The following is a 17921-nucleotide window of genomic DNA, read 5'->3' on the forward strand; positions in this document are numbered from 1 at the left end:
AGCTTCTCAAGCTTAGTAATGGGCATGTTGGGGTTCAAGTATGGATGTTGAGAAAGATGATGGGAAGAGAGGCGAAGGAGTTGAGGGTGTTTGCAAGGGAGGGATGACAGTGATGGGTCATTGGAGTCTAAGCTGGAAAAGGAGGGATAAGAACTGAGAAGTGGGGCGATAGAATAAGAGGAGGGTCAACTAATTGGACATATCAGAGGTTAAACAATTGTCAGCTTTGGTAGTTACCACATTGTTAGTTTTTTTGGCAGAAAACTTTTGTTGGATAGAATGGAATTTGTGCTGTAGAATGAGGAGAGATTGCTAGAAGTGTCATGTGTATGCACAGAAACACAATGATCTGACTGTCTCAGCTCATGGAAATATTTTTATTTTCCCTAGAATATGTAAAATCTTAAGAGCTAATTAGCTACTGGTTTTAATTAGCTACTAGTTTTGTTTTCTGTCATGGGAACATCTTAGTTTTCTGTTTCACACTTTCACTTTAGTGAGTACCTGTTCTTTCTGAAAGCAATAGCTCTACATATAATTTTTATTCTCATTGACAGGTGGTATTTAAACATTCATTGCCTCTATTTATTTTGAACTTATGTGGTATAGTCACATTGGGGTCAGTCTACCTCCCTACCTTGTTATTTCGATGAAAAATCTGTCTGATAGTTGGAAATGTTATCACAGTGCAGGCAATGTGGGTGTTGGTTAGAGTGAAACAATATAGAAAACAGTTTTGTGAGTTTACTGGTGGCAGTGTGGAGTGGAGGCAGGCAAGATGGTCAGGTAATATGTATAGTCTTAGAGTTCTTTTGATACGTAGTATTTTCATTTTCAAGGAGGATGGGGAGGCATCAGCATTGCTTGGGCAGCTTTTAAAAAATATACCTCATATTTTAGACTCCTTACATTTATCAATCCAATCCACCTCCTTCTCTCTTTGAGGAAACTGAAGACCAGAGAGGTTGAGTGGCTTTCTTAAGATCACCAGTTAGTGGTAGATCCAGATTTCCTGACACTCAAATAGTCTTTTAGTTGTTTGTTCATTAGCTTCCAAAATTTAATGACCCATTCTTTTAACTTTTTTCCACCAGACAGTGTTAAAACAAGAGAAAAATAACTATAATGCCTGGGTTTTTATTGGTGTTGCTGCAGCTGAGTTAGAACAACCTGATCAGGCCCAGGGTGCCTATAAAAAAGCTGCTGAACTAGAGCCAGATCAATTACTGGCTTGGCAGGTATGTAGATTTTTTTCCCTATATTATGGTAAATAATTTTTTGCCACATTTTTAAAAATATAGGTAGCTTTTAAAAAAGTCACTTAAACCATTATTCACCCCACAGAAGAAAAAAAATTTAAATGTATCGATCTTCTAAACCTGAACATTAGTTAAAAAAAAAAATGCCAGTGATGGTATTTAACATTATTTGACATCCAACCCAATGGATTATTTTCAGAGGTGAGGATTGGAATTCAAATGATATCATTATGTAAATCTCTAATTATGTGTGTATATGAAAGACTTACCAAGAATATTCCTTATGCTTATTCAAGGGAAAAGAAATGTATATTAGTATATTTTCTAAAGGTAAGATATAAAAAATTTACAAATCTATGTATTTGAGTGAAATTGTTTTTTCTATTTTAAAGTTCTTCATATTTTATGTTGGCTCCTCCAGCTTTTTCATACTTAATAAGTTAGTGTCATATCTCAGTCACATCTTAGAAACTGTGATTAATAGGCAATAGGCTTGGGAGAACATGAACTTGTTTGTCTCACATTTATGTGAACAAGAGCATGAAAAAGTGGTATCTGGTAACACAGTAGAGAGATGGCTGCTTTTATTATGTATTGATTGTTTCAAGACACCTGATCTTTCTTTGAAGCAAAGATGACAGTTTCCACAAATTACTTTTTTTTTGGCCATATAAAAGTAGTATCATATAGTAATGTCTTAAGCGTTAAGATTTTTTGTTGTGAAACACTTCAAATATATTTTCAAAACTCTTTTTAAAGATCAGTTTATTTGAGACAGAGAGGGAGAGTGCACACATGTATGCATGCATGCACGAGCAGGGAAGGGCAGAGGAAGAGGGAGAGAGAACCTTAGGCAGACTCCCTGCTGAGCACACACCTTGACTCAGGCCTCCATCCCAAGACCTTGAGATTATGACCCAAACTAAAATCAAGAGTTGCACGCTTATACGACTGATCCGCCAAGATGCCCCACTTCAATTATATTTTCAGAAGTAAAGAGAATGGTAAAATGAGCCCCTCTGGCTATCGCCTAGCTTCAGTAAAAATCCACACATGGCCAGTATTTTTTTCATCCATGCTTTGATCTACTTTTTCACACCCTAATTATCTGGAGGCAAATCCCAGACATTATTTTATTTTTAAGTTATAATTTTCTTTATCATAAATAATCTTTATATATCATCACTTTATTTAGCAAAATGAATGTGAGAGCATTAGACTTTTTAGAAGAATAATCTCTACTGTTTCCTATTTTAGGGGTTAGCAAACTTATATGAGAAATGTAACCACATAAATGCTAAGGATGACTTGCCTGGTGTTTACCAGAAGCTCCTGGATCTTTATGAAAGGTAATCATTGTATGGGGAAAGTCCAGTGTCTTTAAAAGCTTTAATTCAGGGGCGCCTGGGTGGCTCAGCGGGTTAAAGCCTCTGCCTTCGGCTCAGGTCATGATCCCAGGGTCCTGGGATCGAGCCCCGCATCGGGCTCTCTGCTTGGCTGGGAGCCTGGTTCCTCCTCTCTCTCTCTCTCTGCCTGCCTCTCTGCCTACTTGTAATCTCTATCTGTCAAATAAATAAATCTTTAAAAAAAAAAAAGTTTTAATTCAAATAAACTGATTAAAATTTCCATAGAAGTACTCCAAACATTTACTGGGAATTGAGAAGCATTTTTCTTTCATACTGTTATTACAAAATCTTTTGCTTGTGATTGAAATAGAATCAAAACACTAATAGTAAGAGGATTGACTAATTTGGGAACTTTGATATAATTTTCAGGTACTATGATGGAAGATATTTTCCTTAAACCTCTTTTTTAATGAGAGGCTCATTTTATAAAATTTTCCTGTGGTATGAAAGAGGATATGTTCTAATTTAAAATAGTACCTGTCAGTAGTATTATTGGGATATTTTAATTTTAGTAATCTTAAGCCCTTGGTTGTTTTCATTAATAAGATTCAAATCCTTTTTTTTTTTTTTTAATTTTTTATTCTAAGTGTTGACAAACAGAAGTGGTGCGATGTCTGTAAGAAACTTGTGGATCTGTATTACCAAGAAAAGAAACACGTAGAGGTTGGTTAATGATTTGGTGGGTTAGTAGACTTCTTTTACTAAAACCATTATTAGAAGAAAGCTTTCATTTAGCTTAAGGGAAAATTTAAACAATTAGTATGTAGTGCGATATTAAAAGAATATAGAGAGATATTACAAATTACAGTGTTTTGAAACTAAATTAAATTTCAGGTTTTAGTTATTCTAACTTCCATACCTTTTTGAAACTGGGCATGGATAAATAAGTAAAAGCATCATCTGTAGAATTTAGTGACATATTTGTGGTGCATTTATAGCTGATGCTATAGTTAGGATTGGGGCATGTAGTCATTATTCCTGCTTCCACTCTGTTATATTAGTTGTACTTCTAATATAATAGCTGTCTGGATTTGCCCAGTCACCATAGTTCTTGTGGAGTTCTTAACAGATGAAGTTCTGTGGTCTTGCTATTTTTATGTATTAGCAGATGAAAAATGTTTTATTTGTAGATTTTATATTTCTAATTGGCGTTTTTGATATTTAAGATTAAAAAAAAATCTAAATCTTCTTGATAGGTGGCCCGAACATGGCACAAATTGATAAAGACACGGCAGGAGGAGGGTGCGGACAGCCAAGAGCTTCACCAGCTATGGAGAAAATTGACTCAGTTGCTGGCTGAGAGTACTGAGGATCAGAATAATGAGACTCAGCAATTGGTATTGACCTGTTTATTCCCCGCAGTTTGTATCATGAATATTGATCATTTACTTGAATTTAGCAAATGGAAATATAATGGTGTAATATAGAAAAGTACCATATGTTAAAATTTATATTTTGTAAGTATTCAATTTATTTTATTTACTTTTTTATGTATTTTTTAAAGATTTTATTTATTTGAGAGAGAAAGAGAGAGAGCACAAGCAGGGGAGCAGGAGAAGGAAAAGCGGACTCCCCGCTGAGTGAGGAGCCTGATGTGGGGCTTGATCCCAGGGATCATGACCTGAACTGAAGGCAGACGCTTAACTGACTGAGCCACCCAGGCACCCCTACATGTTCAGTTTTAAATTCATAGAGGTTCTTGCTGATACAGTCAGAATTATTTCCCTGCAGTCTCATACTAAGTCTGGACAGAGTGGAATTGGTTTTCAGGGATCGCAGTTTACTTCCCTGGGTTCATACTAATCCAGTAAATCAGTTATTTAATCACTGTGAAAAAGAAACGTGAAATTGGCTTTCACAAAACTGCTGTAATTTCTAAAAAGTTGTACTTACTTAAAGGTATGTGTAAAGGTATGTTTCTTTAAGTTCATGAAGTAAGAGTACTAAATTACTTTGAAGTTTAGCAACTCAGAGCATTTTGTTTAAAGTATTTATTTAGGGTACTTATATCTAGAAATATATTGGGATAATATTAGAAAATATCTCCATTCTACTTTTTTATATTTGTAAGTTTAAAAGTCAGCTTAATTTCTTATTATTGTATATAGGCATTCAGCGTATATTTGTGCAGTTGAATGGACTTTTTCAATATAAGCAATTATAGACTGAATATAGGATGAAAAGTACATTTTTTGTATGTTTGTTCATTCATTCACTTATTAATCCTTTTTTCAGAAAATATTTGTTTTATGTAGAATCTACTATACATGTCAGGCAGTGTCCTAAATAAATGCTGAAGATAAAAATAGAAGACTATGATTTGCATTTGTTTCTGTGTTTGTTTATCTGTGTCTAGGTTTAGTTGTGGAAAAAAATTGGACAGTGACAAAATTAGGTGAATTGCAAACTTAAATCATGTCTTTATATGACTTCATTATTTTCATTGTAAAACTATAAGTTATCAGAATATCAAACATATACCAAATGCCAAAATAAGTAAAGTTTTTTTTTTTTTAATTACCTGTTCTGTGTTCCTCCATGAAAGAGAACTAATTATGCTTGTCATTTTAAGAATTGATTTTTAACTGTTAAAAATAGTAAGAGGATTTCGAGGTGGAGTTATTTCCATCTTGAATTCTAATGATAATTTTGCTTATTTAAGTGTGTTCAGGAAAAATATGTCACCTGATTTCCAGATGGACTAATTGCACTATTATTTTTTGAAACCCTTGTGCTAAACTGCATAAGTTAGGCTTCCCTTTTTGCAAGGTTATTAACTTTATCAGAGGAGTAAAATTTTCTTCATTTGTGTAGACTTTATATCATACTTCATAAAGAAATTTGGAGGCAGTGAACGGTATTATGAGTTTTCATTTTAAAGTCATGGAGGGGCTTGTGGGTGGCTCTGCCAAAACATACGAATTTTGATCTCAGCTAAGGTCTTGATATCAGGATCATGATTTCAAGCCCCACTGGGCATGGAGCCTACTTTAAACAATAAAAATAAAAATAAATGAAGTCATGGAAATTCATTTTTTAAAAAAGGTAGGACTTGTGTAACTAAATGAATGATATTCTTTAAAGTGCTTGATCTGGGTTTTAGTATTGTTCTTGCTCAAAACATATTTAGAAAGCTTCTTTTGGAATTTTCTTCAAAGTCATTTAGTAATACTGGATAAGAAGTGATTTTATTATAGTTCAGTCCTATTTCTGGTTTCCTTTTTAAAAGTATAACTTCACAAATTTATTTAAGATTAAAGATTTGCTACCACTGAAAATATTCTAAGGAAAATACTGGTGATTTCAGTAGAGATGTTTTAAAAATGGTCTGATTAGTTGCAGTTATACAGGTATTTAGAGAAGACTATACCTCTCCAGTTGACTACTTCCTAGGGAACAGTGACCACTTAAAGAATGTTTTGTTAAATTCATGATACTAATTTATAGTTATCCCTCATTAGTTCAGTGCAGTCTCCTGCCAGTTGGAATTAGATTGTATTCTAAAACTTGCATAGACATTTTTTCTCTCATAAAAAATTGTCAGGTCCAGACAGTATATGGTACAGGAAGACATGAGACAGTAAAATACATTTGCAGTTTGTTAGTTGAGGTGGTATATTGTATAAGTGAGTCATAGACGTTCAGCTATTTATTACATTTGTCATTTCAGTATGCTAAAGATGATAGCTTTTTTGTTTGTTTCAGCTTTTAGCTGCTTTTGAGAATGCACTGGACTTATCAGATAAGATTCCTAGTGAAGATCACCAAGTACTTTATAGACAGTTCATTCACTGCTTATCCAAAGTAAGTTGATTTTAAAAATCTCTAACGTGACTTTTACATTCTAATTAGGAAGGTGTTCACAAGCGTATTGTACTATTACTTAGTTGATTTTACTTTTATATTTTCGAGTTTCCTCATGAGACCGCTAGATTGAAGAAGGCCTGTGAAGGAATGATAAACATCTATCCCACTGTACAATATCCACTAGAAGTGCTTTGTTTGCATTTAATTGAATCAGGTAAGTTCTTCCCTATTATACTGTATGTTCTTGAAGTATATGAACATATGGGAGCGTTGTTGCTATCAGTCAAAACTTGTTTCAGTGCTTACCCTGTGTAAGGTGTTGTTTGAATAATTCTGGACATACAACGAAGTACAGTGTGTTATCTTTGTGCACATGAAGAGGCTAATTATTGTAGAAAAGCATAATAATACAGAGGAATAATGAATAACTGAGTTCATCGTTGATGAGTGAAGGCTTTTGGAAGATAGGAATTGAAGAGAGTCTTAAATTTTCCTCAGAAATTAGATAAACAGGAAGAGGTGAAAGGTACACTAGATGGCATGAGCAGAAGTACGGAGCTAGGTTGCAGTTTTTAGGACTAGTAAAATAGTTTTATTTGCTCTAGTGGAAGGAATAAGTAAGATGGATTTTGGTTGAGTAGGTTGAACTATCTTGCCTATGGCTATGAATGTCATACATTCTCAGCATTGATGTTACAGGGTCACAAGTCCATGGTTATAGATGCTGTGGTACTGTAAAGTAATGAAGTTTGTGAAGGATCTACTTGTTTAATGAAATAGAGCAGATTCAAGTCAGAGTGTATGTCTAAGCTTATGCCTGGTGCTCTTCTTTGTGTTCTTTCTTGGAGGAGGGAGGAGAGAGAGCTGAAGACAGCTAGCATGCTGGGAGTTGTCAGAACCTGTGCCTGTGATATTGCATGCCCAGGGCTGGTGTTCAGTTAGTTTACAGGAGATTGACCCCCTTGGTTTTCACACTGGCCTCTGTCCTCTTTGTCAGTATCTATGCTGAATAGATTTTTACATAATTTAACCGTCACTCATGTCCATGCCTGTATTCATCCGATGAACAAAATTCACAGAAATCAGTCATTGAAATAGATCAACAGTACCAGCACCGATGTGTTAATGATTATAAAGTTTGCAGAGCTTTACTAATTTAATTGTTTTCATTTTGTTGCTAAAGGAGTATACACCTGGGAATGCTTTGTGTGTGAATGACCATCACAGGTTTCATAATAGAAAAATTGTTGAAAACTAGTGATAGAGGTAACTGAGGGAGAATGCCTGTTGGAAAAGTATCGTTGCAGCTACCTTGGCTCTCCCCACTTTAGCTTTCCCTTCTAAGTCCTACTTGTATTCCCCCCCGATGCCGTATCTGAATTAAAATTCACTATTATCTTAAGAGTTGGGTTTTTTTGGTAAGAAGTAAGTGGATCCCCTTTACATTAACTGAGTCAGAGATAGACTTGTGAGAGTTCTTTTCACTAATGTGAGATAAGAAATACCAAATGTTGTAGTGAATCAATTCATGAAGTATAAAGTCAAACTAATAGGGTTTGTGGGACAGATTATATAGAAGGTAGACTAGATTGGGTAGACTAAATGATTTTGTGAATGAATGTACTGGGACTATGACAGTGGCAATAGAAAGTAACAGGTGAATGAAAAAATTAAAGAGATTTGTTAAGAGGTAAAGGGAGGGAGATCATTATTTTACTTTTAGCTCTCTTGAAAAGTTGGCCTACTGTGGAATGATCATCCATAAGAAAGTTGAGTTGTGGAGAGGAGAGGTTAGTAGACATTCAAAGGGAAATGCCTGTCTGGCTTGCAGGTGAGAGATTAGTACTAAGGCTAGACACAAGGTTTGGAAATAACTTGCGTGTAGATCCAAGTGAAGTGTAGTGGGTGACTTCAGAGGATGACTAAAGAACAAAAAGCTGAAAACTATGTCTTGGGTGGTGCTGGCTGGCTTGAAGGGAAAGGCACGGAAAGAGGAAAGTAGGAAACAGAGAAGCAGAGAGGTCAGACAGGAAGGTGGTGGAACCCCATACGAAACAACAGAGAAGGCAAGAAAAGAGCATTTCAGAAAGGAGAGCTGTACTGACAGTTTGAGCAACTAACCTCAAAAAATTAGGAGGTTTTTTGTTTTTTGGTTTTTGTTTTTTTTGTTTTTTTTGTTTTTTTTTTTTGTAGAGCTGTATTTTCTAACCAAAGTGATTGAATTGGAACTTAGATTTCAGTGATGGGAAAGGAGTAGGAAGAAGTGGGTAGATATTAAAAGCAATAATCCAGGGATTTTGGCTGACTGCAATTAAGGGAGAGGAGGAAGAAGCATGCAAAGGGGTTGGTAAGCTTTTAGAGAAGTAGAAGAATCGTGGTAGTGTTGCCTGGGAGGAGAGGCTCAAGAAGAGAGGGCTAGTTAACATTGCGAACTTTGTGTTGAGGTCAAGGAGGATGAGACATAGTAAGAGACTTTCAATATGAGAAGCATGCTTGTGAATTTTTGTGGGTTTTTTTCCCCACTGACAGGGAATAGTTCCAAAATTCATCTAGTTTTTCCTGATTTTAACATGGTTCCCATTACATTCCCAAGATAAATGTGCTGATTTTGTAATTGGTCTCTGGTACCCATTCCTCCACCCTTTTTCTACTATTAGAATTGCTGTTGAGAAACTAATGGCCGGTGTTACCGTTTTCTTCTCTATTTTCTTTCAGCTATTAATGATCTTTACCGTTCCCTCATTTTTGACCTGGTCACATGCCAAGTGACACAAGAGGATACTTGAAATTTCTTTTTGAGGACTGACTGTGTGCTTTATCAGTTAGCACACAGATGCCTATAATATAAATTTGTTGAATAAGTGTGGCCCCTATATTAAAAAAAAAAACTACAAAATTATAGAAGAAATTAAATCAACAAAGTCTATAGAGTTTTGCGCATGAATTCAGTATTTGACAGTGCATTCTAGAATATACAGATAGCAAATGGGTTATGCTGAATGATTAGAGAGTGTGTTATGAAAATAATCATTCCTGGAGAGGGTATTTTGCACCATTGAAAGAAAGAAAGCTTTGTACACTGGTAAAGGGGAGTGGGTAGGTAGATATTTACGTACATGGTACACCAAGGAAGAAGTTTTTTTCTGTAGAATCATTGGTTGTGAGAATCTGTGGGATGGAGCCGATCAGGCTTAGGTACTTTCTAAGGTAAAGCATTATTCTGGGGGTAAAAGTTTAACACTTACTGCCAGACAGTAGGAAGCTGTGCTTAATGATTTCTTTTTCTTTTCATTGCTCCTCTAAACCAAATTTTCTGTATATGAAGAACTTCTGAAACTATAAGGTATTTAAATGCTGACCTATCCTCCCCCAGCGTGCTTTAGTTTCTGCAGAATTTTCTACTTCACAGCAGTTAATCACTGGGTTCTCATCCACTGGGAACAAATGTATTTCATTCTCCTTTGTCCTCCTTTGCATGTTGAGACTTGAAGATTCATTTTCAAAATGAGTCAGTTTATAAAGCTTCACATAACAAGTAGTGAATAGCTTTCACAGTTGTCAGCTGATGAAATGTTATTTCATGCTCAATGACCTTTTCGGGTTATTTTATTTTGCTTTATATTTGAAATGGGGGAGAATAAGAAAGCTTGGTTCTTCAAATCCAAACGTGAAAGAGCTTACAATTTTGTGCTCTGGAATATTAGAAAATCCAGATGAAAATAAAGAAATGAATACATGCTGTTTTGTTCCCCCCCACCCCAACCCCAGGCTAGGTTTATTTAAAAGAAAAATTCTATAGTAGTGATCAGTTTCTTTGTGATGTCAGCAATTAATTAGTTATTTTTAAAAATCATCCCTTTTTTTGTGGTAAACTTTAGGAAACAGGATTCTCATGGGTATTACTTGGCATCTACCCTGAATCTCTTCAGAGCACCTTTCATTCTTAGAGATTTAGCATTCATCAGCCTCAAATCTAGCTTGCCTATGGACAGACAAAAATAATATTTTCAAACTTGTTTTAAAGTTTTTAAGCCTGGAATCTTAGAATCTTTTAAATGTTAAAAAGAGCAGGTAAGTTAAAGAAATGGTTTTCTATTCAAAAAGAAATCAAGTGTATTTCCTCTCTGTTTCTATCCTCCACATACTATTTAGCTAGTATGAGTTCTCAGCAAGAGTTAATACGGAGAAGAGGATTGAAAACTGGAGCTTTGGGATATCCCTTGTCTCTACAAAGGATCAGTGATGTTGTTACTACTGTTGACAGTTTTAGGGAACACTATAGAAGATTCCTCTAAGTATCATTTGTTCTTGGTCATATGTAGAGAGTAGGTTTCCCAAGGACTAGAACATTGGCTCTCCAAATCTCTTTTGGTTTCTGTAATTGTGCTCCCAGATAGTAAGGAAGATTTATCTTATCTAGAAGTTTTTCATGTTCATCTTAGCCTTTTAGAAACAGTTTTCATCTGCCTACCCACAGTTTGTTTACCTGTGTAAGTTTTTAGGTATCCTGCATATGGATGATCATTGGGATGATGCATGATTGACTTTTCTTTCCATCACAGGTCTGTTTTCTATAATAAGGGCAGTTTATGTAGCCAAGGTACTCTTATGAATTACGTTTCTATGGGGTAAGATAGTTTTGACTCAGATAGCTAGAAGTTGAAGGTAAAATCTTAATAGCCATTTTGTTTTCTTTTTTAGAAGGATGACATTTTTAATTTTCCATAGTAATTCTCAGCCATTACTTATTAACAGACTAAGCCTTTTAGTACATCAATTCATGATGGTATTCTTAAAGGATCATTGCAATATTTAATGGATGCCTACTGAGTACAAGATACCATGCTAGTCCCTACCCTCCAGAAGTTACTGTTTAGCTATAGAGGTACTAACTGCAGTGTATATATAAGACTAACAGTAAAGGTGGTATATGGTGTTAGTAAATACTATAGGCCTGTGGTTCTTCAAGTATGGTCTCTGAACTTGTAGCAGTCATATTATCTGGGAATTTGTTTGAAGTCCCAGCTTTCAGGTCTGACATTGAAATCAGAAACTTTAAGAGTGGGGCTTAGCATTCTCCAGGTGATTCTGATGTCTAGTTGAGACAATACCACTGGTTGAAAAAGGGAGGGGAAAAAAAACCCCACTGGTTTGCTTGGGAGGAGGAGGGTGTATGTTACTAGGCATGTCTGCTTTTGGAAATTACATTTATGGAAGCCATAGTGAGAACATATTAACAGAAGGTAATTCATGTCTAGAAGCATAATAATTGCTGGTTGAGGTCCTTTTTACTGGCTAACTAAAAAAGTAGTATTTCTTCGGATTTCTTCCATAATATCATGGATTATGCATTGGAGTGTATCTGTATCAAATTTTGAAAAATCCGAAATGTATAACCTAAATGGTAACATGCAAGGAATTTATCTTTGACATCTGAGACTGAAAGAGTGGTTCCCCATGTGTTCTGGGGGCACAAGTTTTAAATAGATAGTAAAGCATCAGGCTGCATTTTCAAACAAATTATTTTTATTTGTTCCCTGTATTCACTGCTTCAAGCTATAGTTTGTCTTAATTAGTTTTTAAGAATTTTCCTATGTGATTAAGCAATTTATAAAAATGCTGAGAACTCTTAAGTTTATTCTCAAAGCAGAAATCATATTTTCTACTTGTTTTTGTGCTTTTCTGGGAATGGAAATCCTGAGATTGAGGTTGGAGAAAGTGGAAATATAACAAAATAGTGTTTTCTAAACTAAATTATTTTACCAAAATAAATTTGAAACAAATGTATGCATTGGGTGACTATTACATAGGTTTAACCATTAACTTGTATAGGAAAAGAAAGTTTTTGAAAGGATGCAGAAATGTACTGCTGAACTTGTAAGCCTAAGAAAATGTAACTACGTTTTTGCACAGTATCCTGACAAGTAGTCTGTCTTTTGGTCATAGGATTCTGGAAGAATCCACCTGATTTGACATCCTGGCTGCTACATCTCTAGCAGCACGGTTGCCCAAGGAGGGAGGTTGGCGAAGTTATTGTGGAATAGGAAAAGGAGAGCTGGCAAGTAGGAGGGTGTGTCTTAGAGCAGTGGCAAGTAGGAGTAGGTTTCTTGTTTGAGTCTGACTTCAGGTTCAGTGTACCCGTACTGCAGTGGGTAAAGTGGTTTCTACCTCCAATATTTAAGAAGATGAGGAAGCATAATTTTTTTAATGATATGTTAGTACTTTTTGGTATTGTTGGTCTACTTAAGTTTTGAATTCCTGAAGTCAGGATATGGTAGAGGATGTGTAAGACAGCATTTGAGCTTAAAGTATATAAGTTTTGGCAATTGGAAATTTGGAGTATGTATGCTAATAACTTCTCTCTCTCTTTTTTTTTTTTTTCCAGGCAGTCTTACTGATGAAGGACAGCAGTATTGTCGCAGATTAATGGAAATGGATTCCAGAAGTGGTCCAGGCTTCATTGGTTTAGGCATTAAAGCGTTACAAGACAAAAAGTATGAAGATGCTGTTAGTAACCTAACAGAAGGTAAGTGTATAAAGCATGTAACGTGAGGTATAAGTTGTGAACAAACTCAAGGGTATCACTCCTTGGGGTGCATTAAATTGAACACAACCCAAGGAAGTGTTGAAGCAACATCTATCACAAGTAAGAAGACAGGGAAATAGCCCTCAAAGGCAGTGTCTCCCTGTGGGGTTAATACAAGAAACTTTTATTCAGTGTATTAGGGGGTGTGGGTAGAGAGCTGGTGTACACATTAAGAAACTTAATATATACATACTCTCTTCCCCTGCTTAAAACCTTCCATGGGTTTTCAGCTGCCCCTAGGATAACATACAAACTCCTTCACAAGGTTTTCAAACCTCTCGAGTCTGATAATTTGCCCTTTCCTGCTCCCATGCTTCATTTTCAAAGATAATGAGTCCATATGCCATTAAGTAGGCACTTTGGTTGAGCTATATATGTCTATCTTGTTAGCATGCTAGTGCATACCTTGTATGTCCCAAAAATGGCTGAAAACCTCACCCACAGCAATAAACCTTATTATTATAGTGAGCTAAACATAACTTCAGGATTGCTCAGGTGGGCTTTGGTGCAGCCCTCAGCTCCAAAGTGGCTCCTATTGGCTCAATGCAAAGGCTATCAGTTAAAACATCTAGCAGGTTCCTGTGTAGGATCTGTTGGTTGTGTGAAACAAAACATATTCCTTCCTTGTTTTTGTCCCTTCCCCTCCTCCCTTTTGCTCATAACTTTCAGCCTTCTGATCTGAATAATTCTCCCTCACATCCTAGCTAGCATAGTCAGTAGGCAGTTATCTTTGGGCCTTTCTGTGAGGAATGTATATATAAGATAGAAGTGAAAAAAATATATACTCTGGAGTTTGCTTAGGTCTGGATTCCAACTAATTTCAAGACCTTGAGAAGACTAAATTCTTTGTCTCAATGTTTTCATTTGTAAAATAAAGATATAGACATAGATATAGATTTAATAACATAATTATTTTATATCTATGCCCCCCCCCATCCTTAGGAATCTTTAACTTACTTTTGTATTTATGATGTTTGTGGATGAACTCACATTTGAATAGAGATCAGAGTAACAAATACCAGCTTAGGGTGGGAGGAGCATTTTAAGCCAAGAGTCAATAGCCTGAGACTGAGAGCACAGCTGGAATTCAGGGTAGTTCAGTGACATTGAGAATGACCTATGGGAGCAGTAAGAGTCAAGAAAGAAGACTGGAGCGGGGCCTTGTACACTTCGTGTAGGAGTTTGCATGTTATCCTAAGGGCAGCTGGGAACCTGTGGAAGGTTTTAAACATGGGCATTCCATAATTCCATTTGTATTTGTAGAGATATTCTGGCTACAGTGTAGAGAATGAATTGGAGAGGGCGGTAAGCACTTGCAGTGGTCTGGGATAAAGATGTAGAGAAATGGATTGGGGCATGGAATCAATGCTTCAAATAACTATATATGAGAGACAAGGGAGAGAAGGGGTCTGATTTAGGGAGCAGATGGTGTTGCCATTTATCTCAGTAGTCATAGAAAGGTTGGATTTTGTGATTGCTTTTATCTTTTTAGGGTTAAAGGAAAGCCCTCTTTGCGCAGCTGGATGGTATCATCTGGCAAAAGTCCACGTTAAAATGCATAAACCTAAGGAAGCTGTTCTTTCATGCAATCAAGGTATTACTGACATCTGTAAGGGTGGCCAACCCTGTTTCTTTTCATATTAAAGGAGAAAAAGATAGTGGTTTAAAGAAACTTACATGCTTTATTTTGTATTTTAATTTACTGACCAATTTAAATTTCATTGAGATGGTTAAATAATGCCAAGTGTGTGTGCATGTTGTGTATGTTCTTTTAAACTAACAGTACTTTTCAAAGGATCCCTGTACTTGGAATTTTGACAGTCAGTTTAGGCTTGTGTGGAGGTGCTCTGTCTGTAATAAGGCAGTTTCTGGTGCGTCTAGCACTTCAGGAGCTTTGATTTCTCTGATGTAAATAAGAGAAGTCTTAGGCATCTGGAGCCTGTTTGAATGTGGACAGATGGGTCATGTGAGGGGATAGGAAATCATAGAAAGTGGTTCACTGCTCTTGACCCAGCCGGTGGCCTAGCCTCTGTAGTTGAGAAAGAATTCAGCCTGGTCCATATGGATTCAGCTTCTTTTCCCTCAGTACCCCTCATTTGCTAAGTTGTGTACTGATGCTTTGGCTAACCTTTGTTGTGTAGCAGATATAGATAGCCATTGTATTTCAGAATGTTCACATTACATAAAGATAGAGATTTTAAATTTAGATCTGTTCTGTTTTAAATGCAGATATTTCCATAAAGAATTCAGGGAAGAATTTGTATTTGGCTCTGAATTATTCTTCATGTATGTTGTTTTGGCAATTTATTCTTATGGTATCTCCAGTGTATTATTTATCACCTATAAGAAGAAAAAAAATGAAGTAATATGGTTGTCTTCATTCAGATATCCTTAATTTTTTCAGCTCTGAAGAACATAGATAATCTTGGTGTGTCTGGTGGCAGTCTTCATCAGAAGAATCTTTGTCTCCGTTTGAAAGCAGAGGCTTTGATTAAACTTTCAGATTATGAATCTTCAGTGGAAGCAATTTGTACTCTTGATCAGGTAGTCTTACCAGGTTTTTCCCTTCAACTTTATTTTTTCCAGTCAACCAGGCATCAACCTGGTTAAAAATAAGTATCTATTTTTAAACAGATTTTACGTTAGAGGTATGAATTCATCACATCAGCATTTTCTAAATCATTCACACACTTGGAAACTACTGAAGTTATTTGTTTACCTTTTGGTTAAAACTTACAGTGTTCTTCGTATGATGCAATTTCTTTCTTTAGTCTTGTTCTTATTCTCCTTTTCTCTTTTGGACCTCTAAGGCTGTTACTACTTGATTATTATTAATTCGAGATTCTAAATTTTTTCCTCCTTTAGAGTTTATAGATTACTGATAAGAACAATGAAGAACAGAGTAGCTTCATTGTAGGTAGTATTATTTATTTGTTTTTCAGTCTAATAAAACAGAAGGAGATTGATATTTAAGAAGGAATCCTAATTTTTTTTTAAGATTTTATTTATTTATTTGATAGAAACACAGCGAGAGCAGGAACACAAGCAGGGGGAGGGAGAGAAGGAGAAGCAGGCTTCCCGCCAAGCAGGGAGCCTGATGTAGGGCTCAATCCCAGGACCCTGGGTCATGCCCTAAGCCAAAGGTAGATGCTCAACGACTGAGCCACCCAGGTGCCCTAGGAATCCTATTTCTTTCTTTCTTTTTTTTTTTAAACAGGTTTGACTTTTTAACTAATTAGTTATTATTTTTTTTCTAGGAATCCTATTTCTTAATGTTTTTGGTTCAAGCAATTTGAAAATCCCTGGCAAAAAAACTAGTAAATTGTGAATTGTAACAACATGGTGCTTTTAAAATTTTTGTTGGCTAAAGGCTGTTTTGGTCTAAAATTAAGATTATATCACTCAGTTATTATGGAGTTTTGAGTTTTTGAAATATCATTGTTTTATATATTTCAAAGGACTTTGCATTTCATAATATTTCGTTAAAATTAGAACATTTGTCAGCATCCTTCAAGAACTATTATCTTAATTTCTTATTTTCTACTTGCCTTCTACCAGTAATGTATTTTGTGTGAATAATTTGAGGAGGTCTTTTCAATCTTTTTGTTTGTTTCCACACACACACACACACACACACACACACAGAAAAGTTTCTTGGAGAGCTGATAAAGTCCATGTCTGAAACAGAAAATATACAGGATGAGTCCAGGACATCTTAGAATGCTAGAAAGCAAGGAAACTATAAAAGACTTCTAGAATTATACTAGAAAGGCTTCGGAACTACCATGGGTTGGTTGTCACTGTCTAAAGGGTAGTTTGAGCACCAGTAACTTCTGTGGGTGGAAAGATATCAAATAGGTTTTAAGTTTAAATTCATGTATTCCAGATGATACAAAAAAAATCAATAAAATCCTCAATTAAAAAAACTCTTTGGAGGATGCTAAGGAACCATTCAGAAAGATTCAAAGTATTTATCTTGCCTTTCCTTTATGAACTATTGCTCAGAATAATCAAATAGATAATGGGGGGATTTTTTGTTGTTGAAATATTCCATCAATAAGGAAAGAAGGAATGCAGAATTAGAAAATCACCATTTTATAGTCCATAATGAATTAATAGATCTAGGCATTGAAGATCAGTGGTTGCTAACCAACATCACCCAACAGAAAGAACCATACATAACCAAGTGCATGTACGCATGAAGTATTCCTGCCAAAGCATCAAAACTGAATCACATTATGTGTTGAGGCCTAACTACTAATTTATAGAAGATATGGGGACCCAAAGGACATGTCAGGACCATGGGAATACATTCAGTAAAATCCAGTCTCAGAAATTGTGACAAGCGGCCCATATTTTTCAACAATTTAATTGTAAGAGAGGAAAAAAGAATGGAAGGGAGCCCTATAGATCGAGACTTAAGAGACCGTCTCTTGAAATGCATATACCTTATTTAGATTTTGATTAAAACAAATTCTTAAATATTTTCTGAGCCAACTGCGAAATTTGAACACTTGATAATTTTTTGATGATAGTAAGGATATATTGTTGGTTTTGGCGAGGTGTTTATAATGGTAGTACAATTATGTTATATAAAAGCTTTTTAGATATCTATTGTAAAGTATCAGATGAAAAGTTATAATATCTGGGATAATCTAAGAAGGAGTGTAGTGAAGTGGGTGGAGGTATGGATGAGAAAAGATTGACTTTGAGTTTATAATTTTGAATAATGAATAATAGTGAATAATTTTGAATAATAATAATAATAATGAGTACATGTGGGATTATTATACTATTGTCTAATTTTTTTGAAATGTTTTTGAAATTTTCTCTAATAAAAAGGTTATAAAGAATGAGTGTGTT

General features: G+C 35.4%; 1 protein-coding gene across 4 annotated transcripts in view; it reads left to right on the forward strand.

Annotated features, from left to right (window-relative positions):
* TTC37 (tetratricopeptide repeat domain 37) overlaps nucleotides 1-17921 on the forward strand; it is an 80614-nt gene that overhangs the window by 11539 nt on the left and 51154 nt on the right. For all 4 annotated transcript variants that reach the window (XM_045999310.1, XM_045999312.1, XM_045999309.1 and 1 more), the window contains 9 exons: nucleotides 1095-1238; nucleotides 2517-2608; nucleotides 3253-3328; nucleotides 3862-4002; nucleotides 6371-6469; nucleotides 6578-6686; nucleotides 12858-12998; nucleotides 14551-14652; nucleotides 15463-15602. In XM_045999310.1, the coding sequence (XP_045855266.1) occupies nucleotides 1095-1238; nucleotides 2517-2608; nucleotides 3253-3328; nucleotides 3862-4002; nucleotides 6371-6469; nucleotides 6578-6686; nucleotides 12858-12998; nucleotides 14551-14652; nucleotides 15463-15602 (1044 nt within the window). The remainder of the gene's footprint in view (nucleotides 1-1094; nucleotides 1239-2516; nucleotides 2609-3252; nucleotides 3329-3861; nucleotides 4003-6370; nucleotides 6470-6577; nucleotides 6687-12857; nucleotides 12999-14550; nucleotides 14653-15462; nucleotides 15603-17921) is intronic.

The sequence above is a fragment of the Meles meles genome, chromosome 3 (assembly GCF_922984935.1).
Source record: "Meles meles chromosome 3, mMelMel3.1 paternal haplotype, whole genome shotgun sequence".
NCBI classification, from domain to species: domain Eukaryota; kingdom Metazoa; phylum Chordata; class Mammalia; order Carnivora; family Mustelidae; genus Meles; species Meles meles.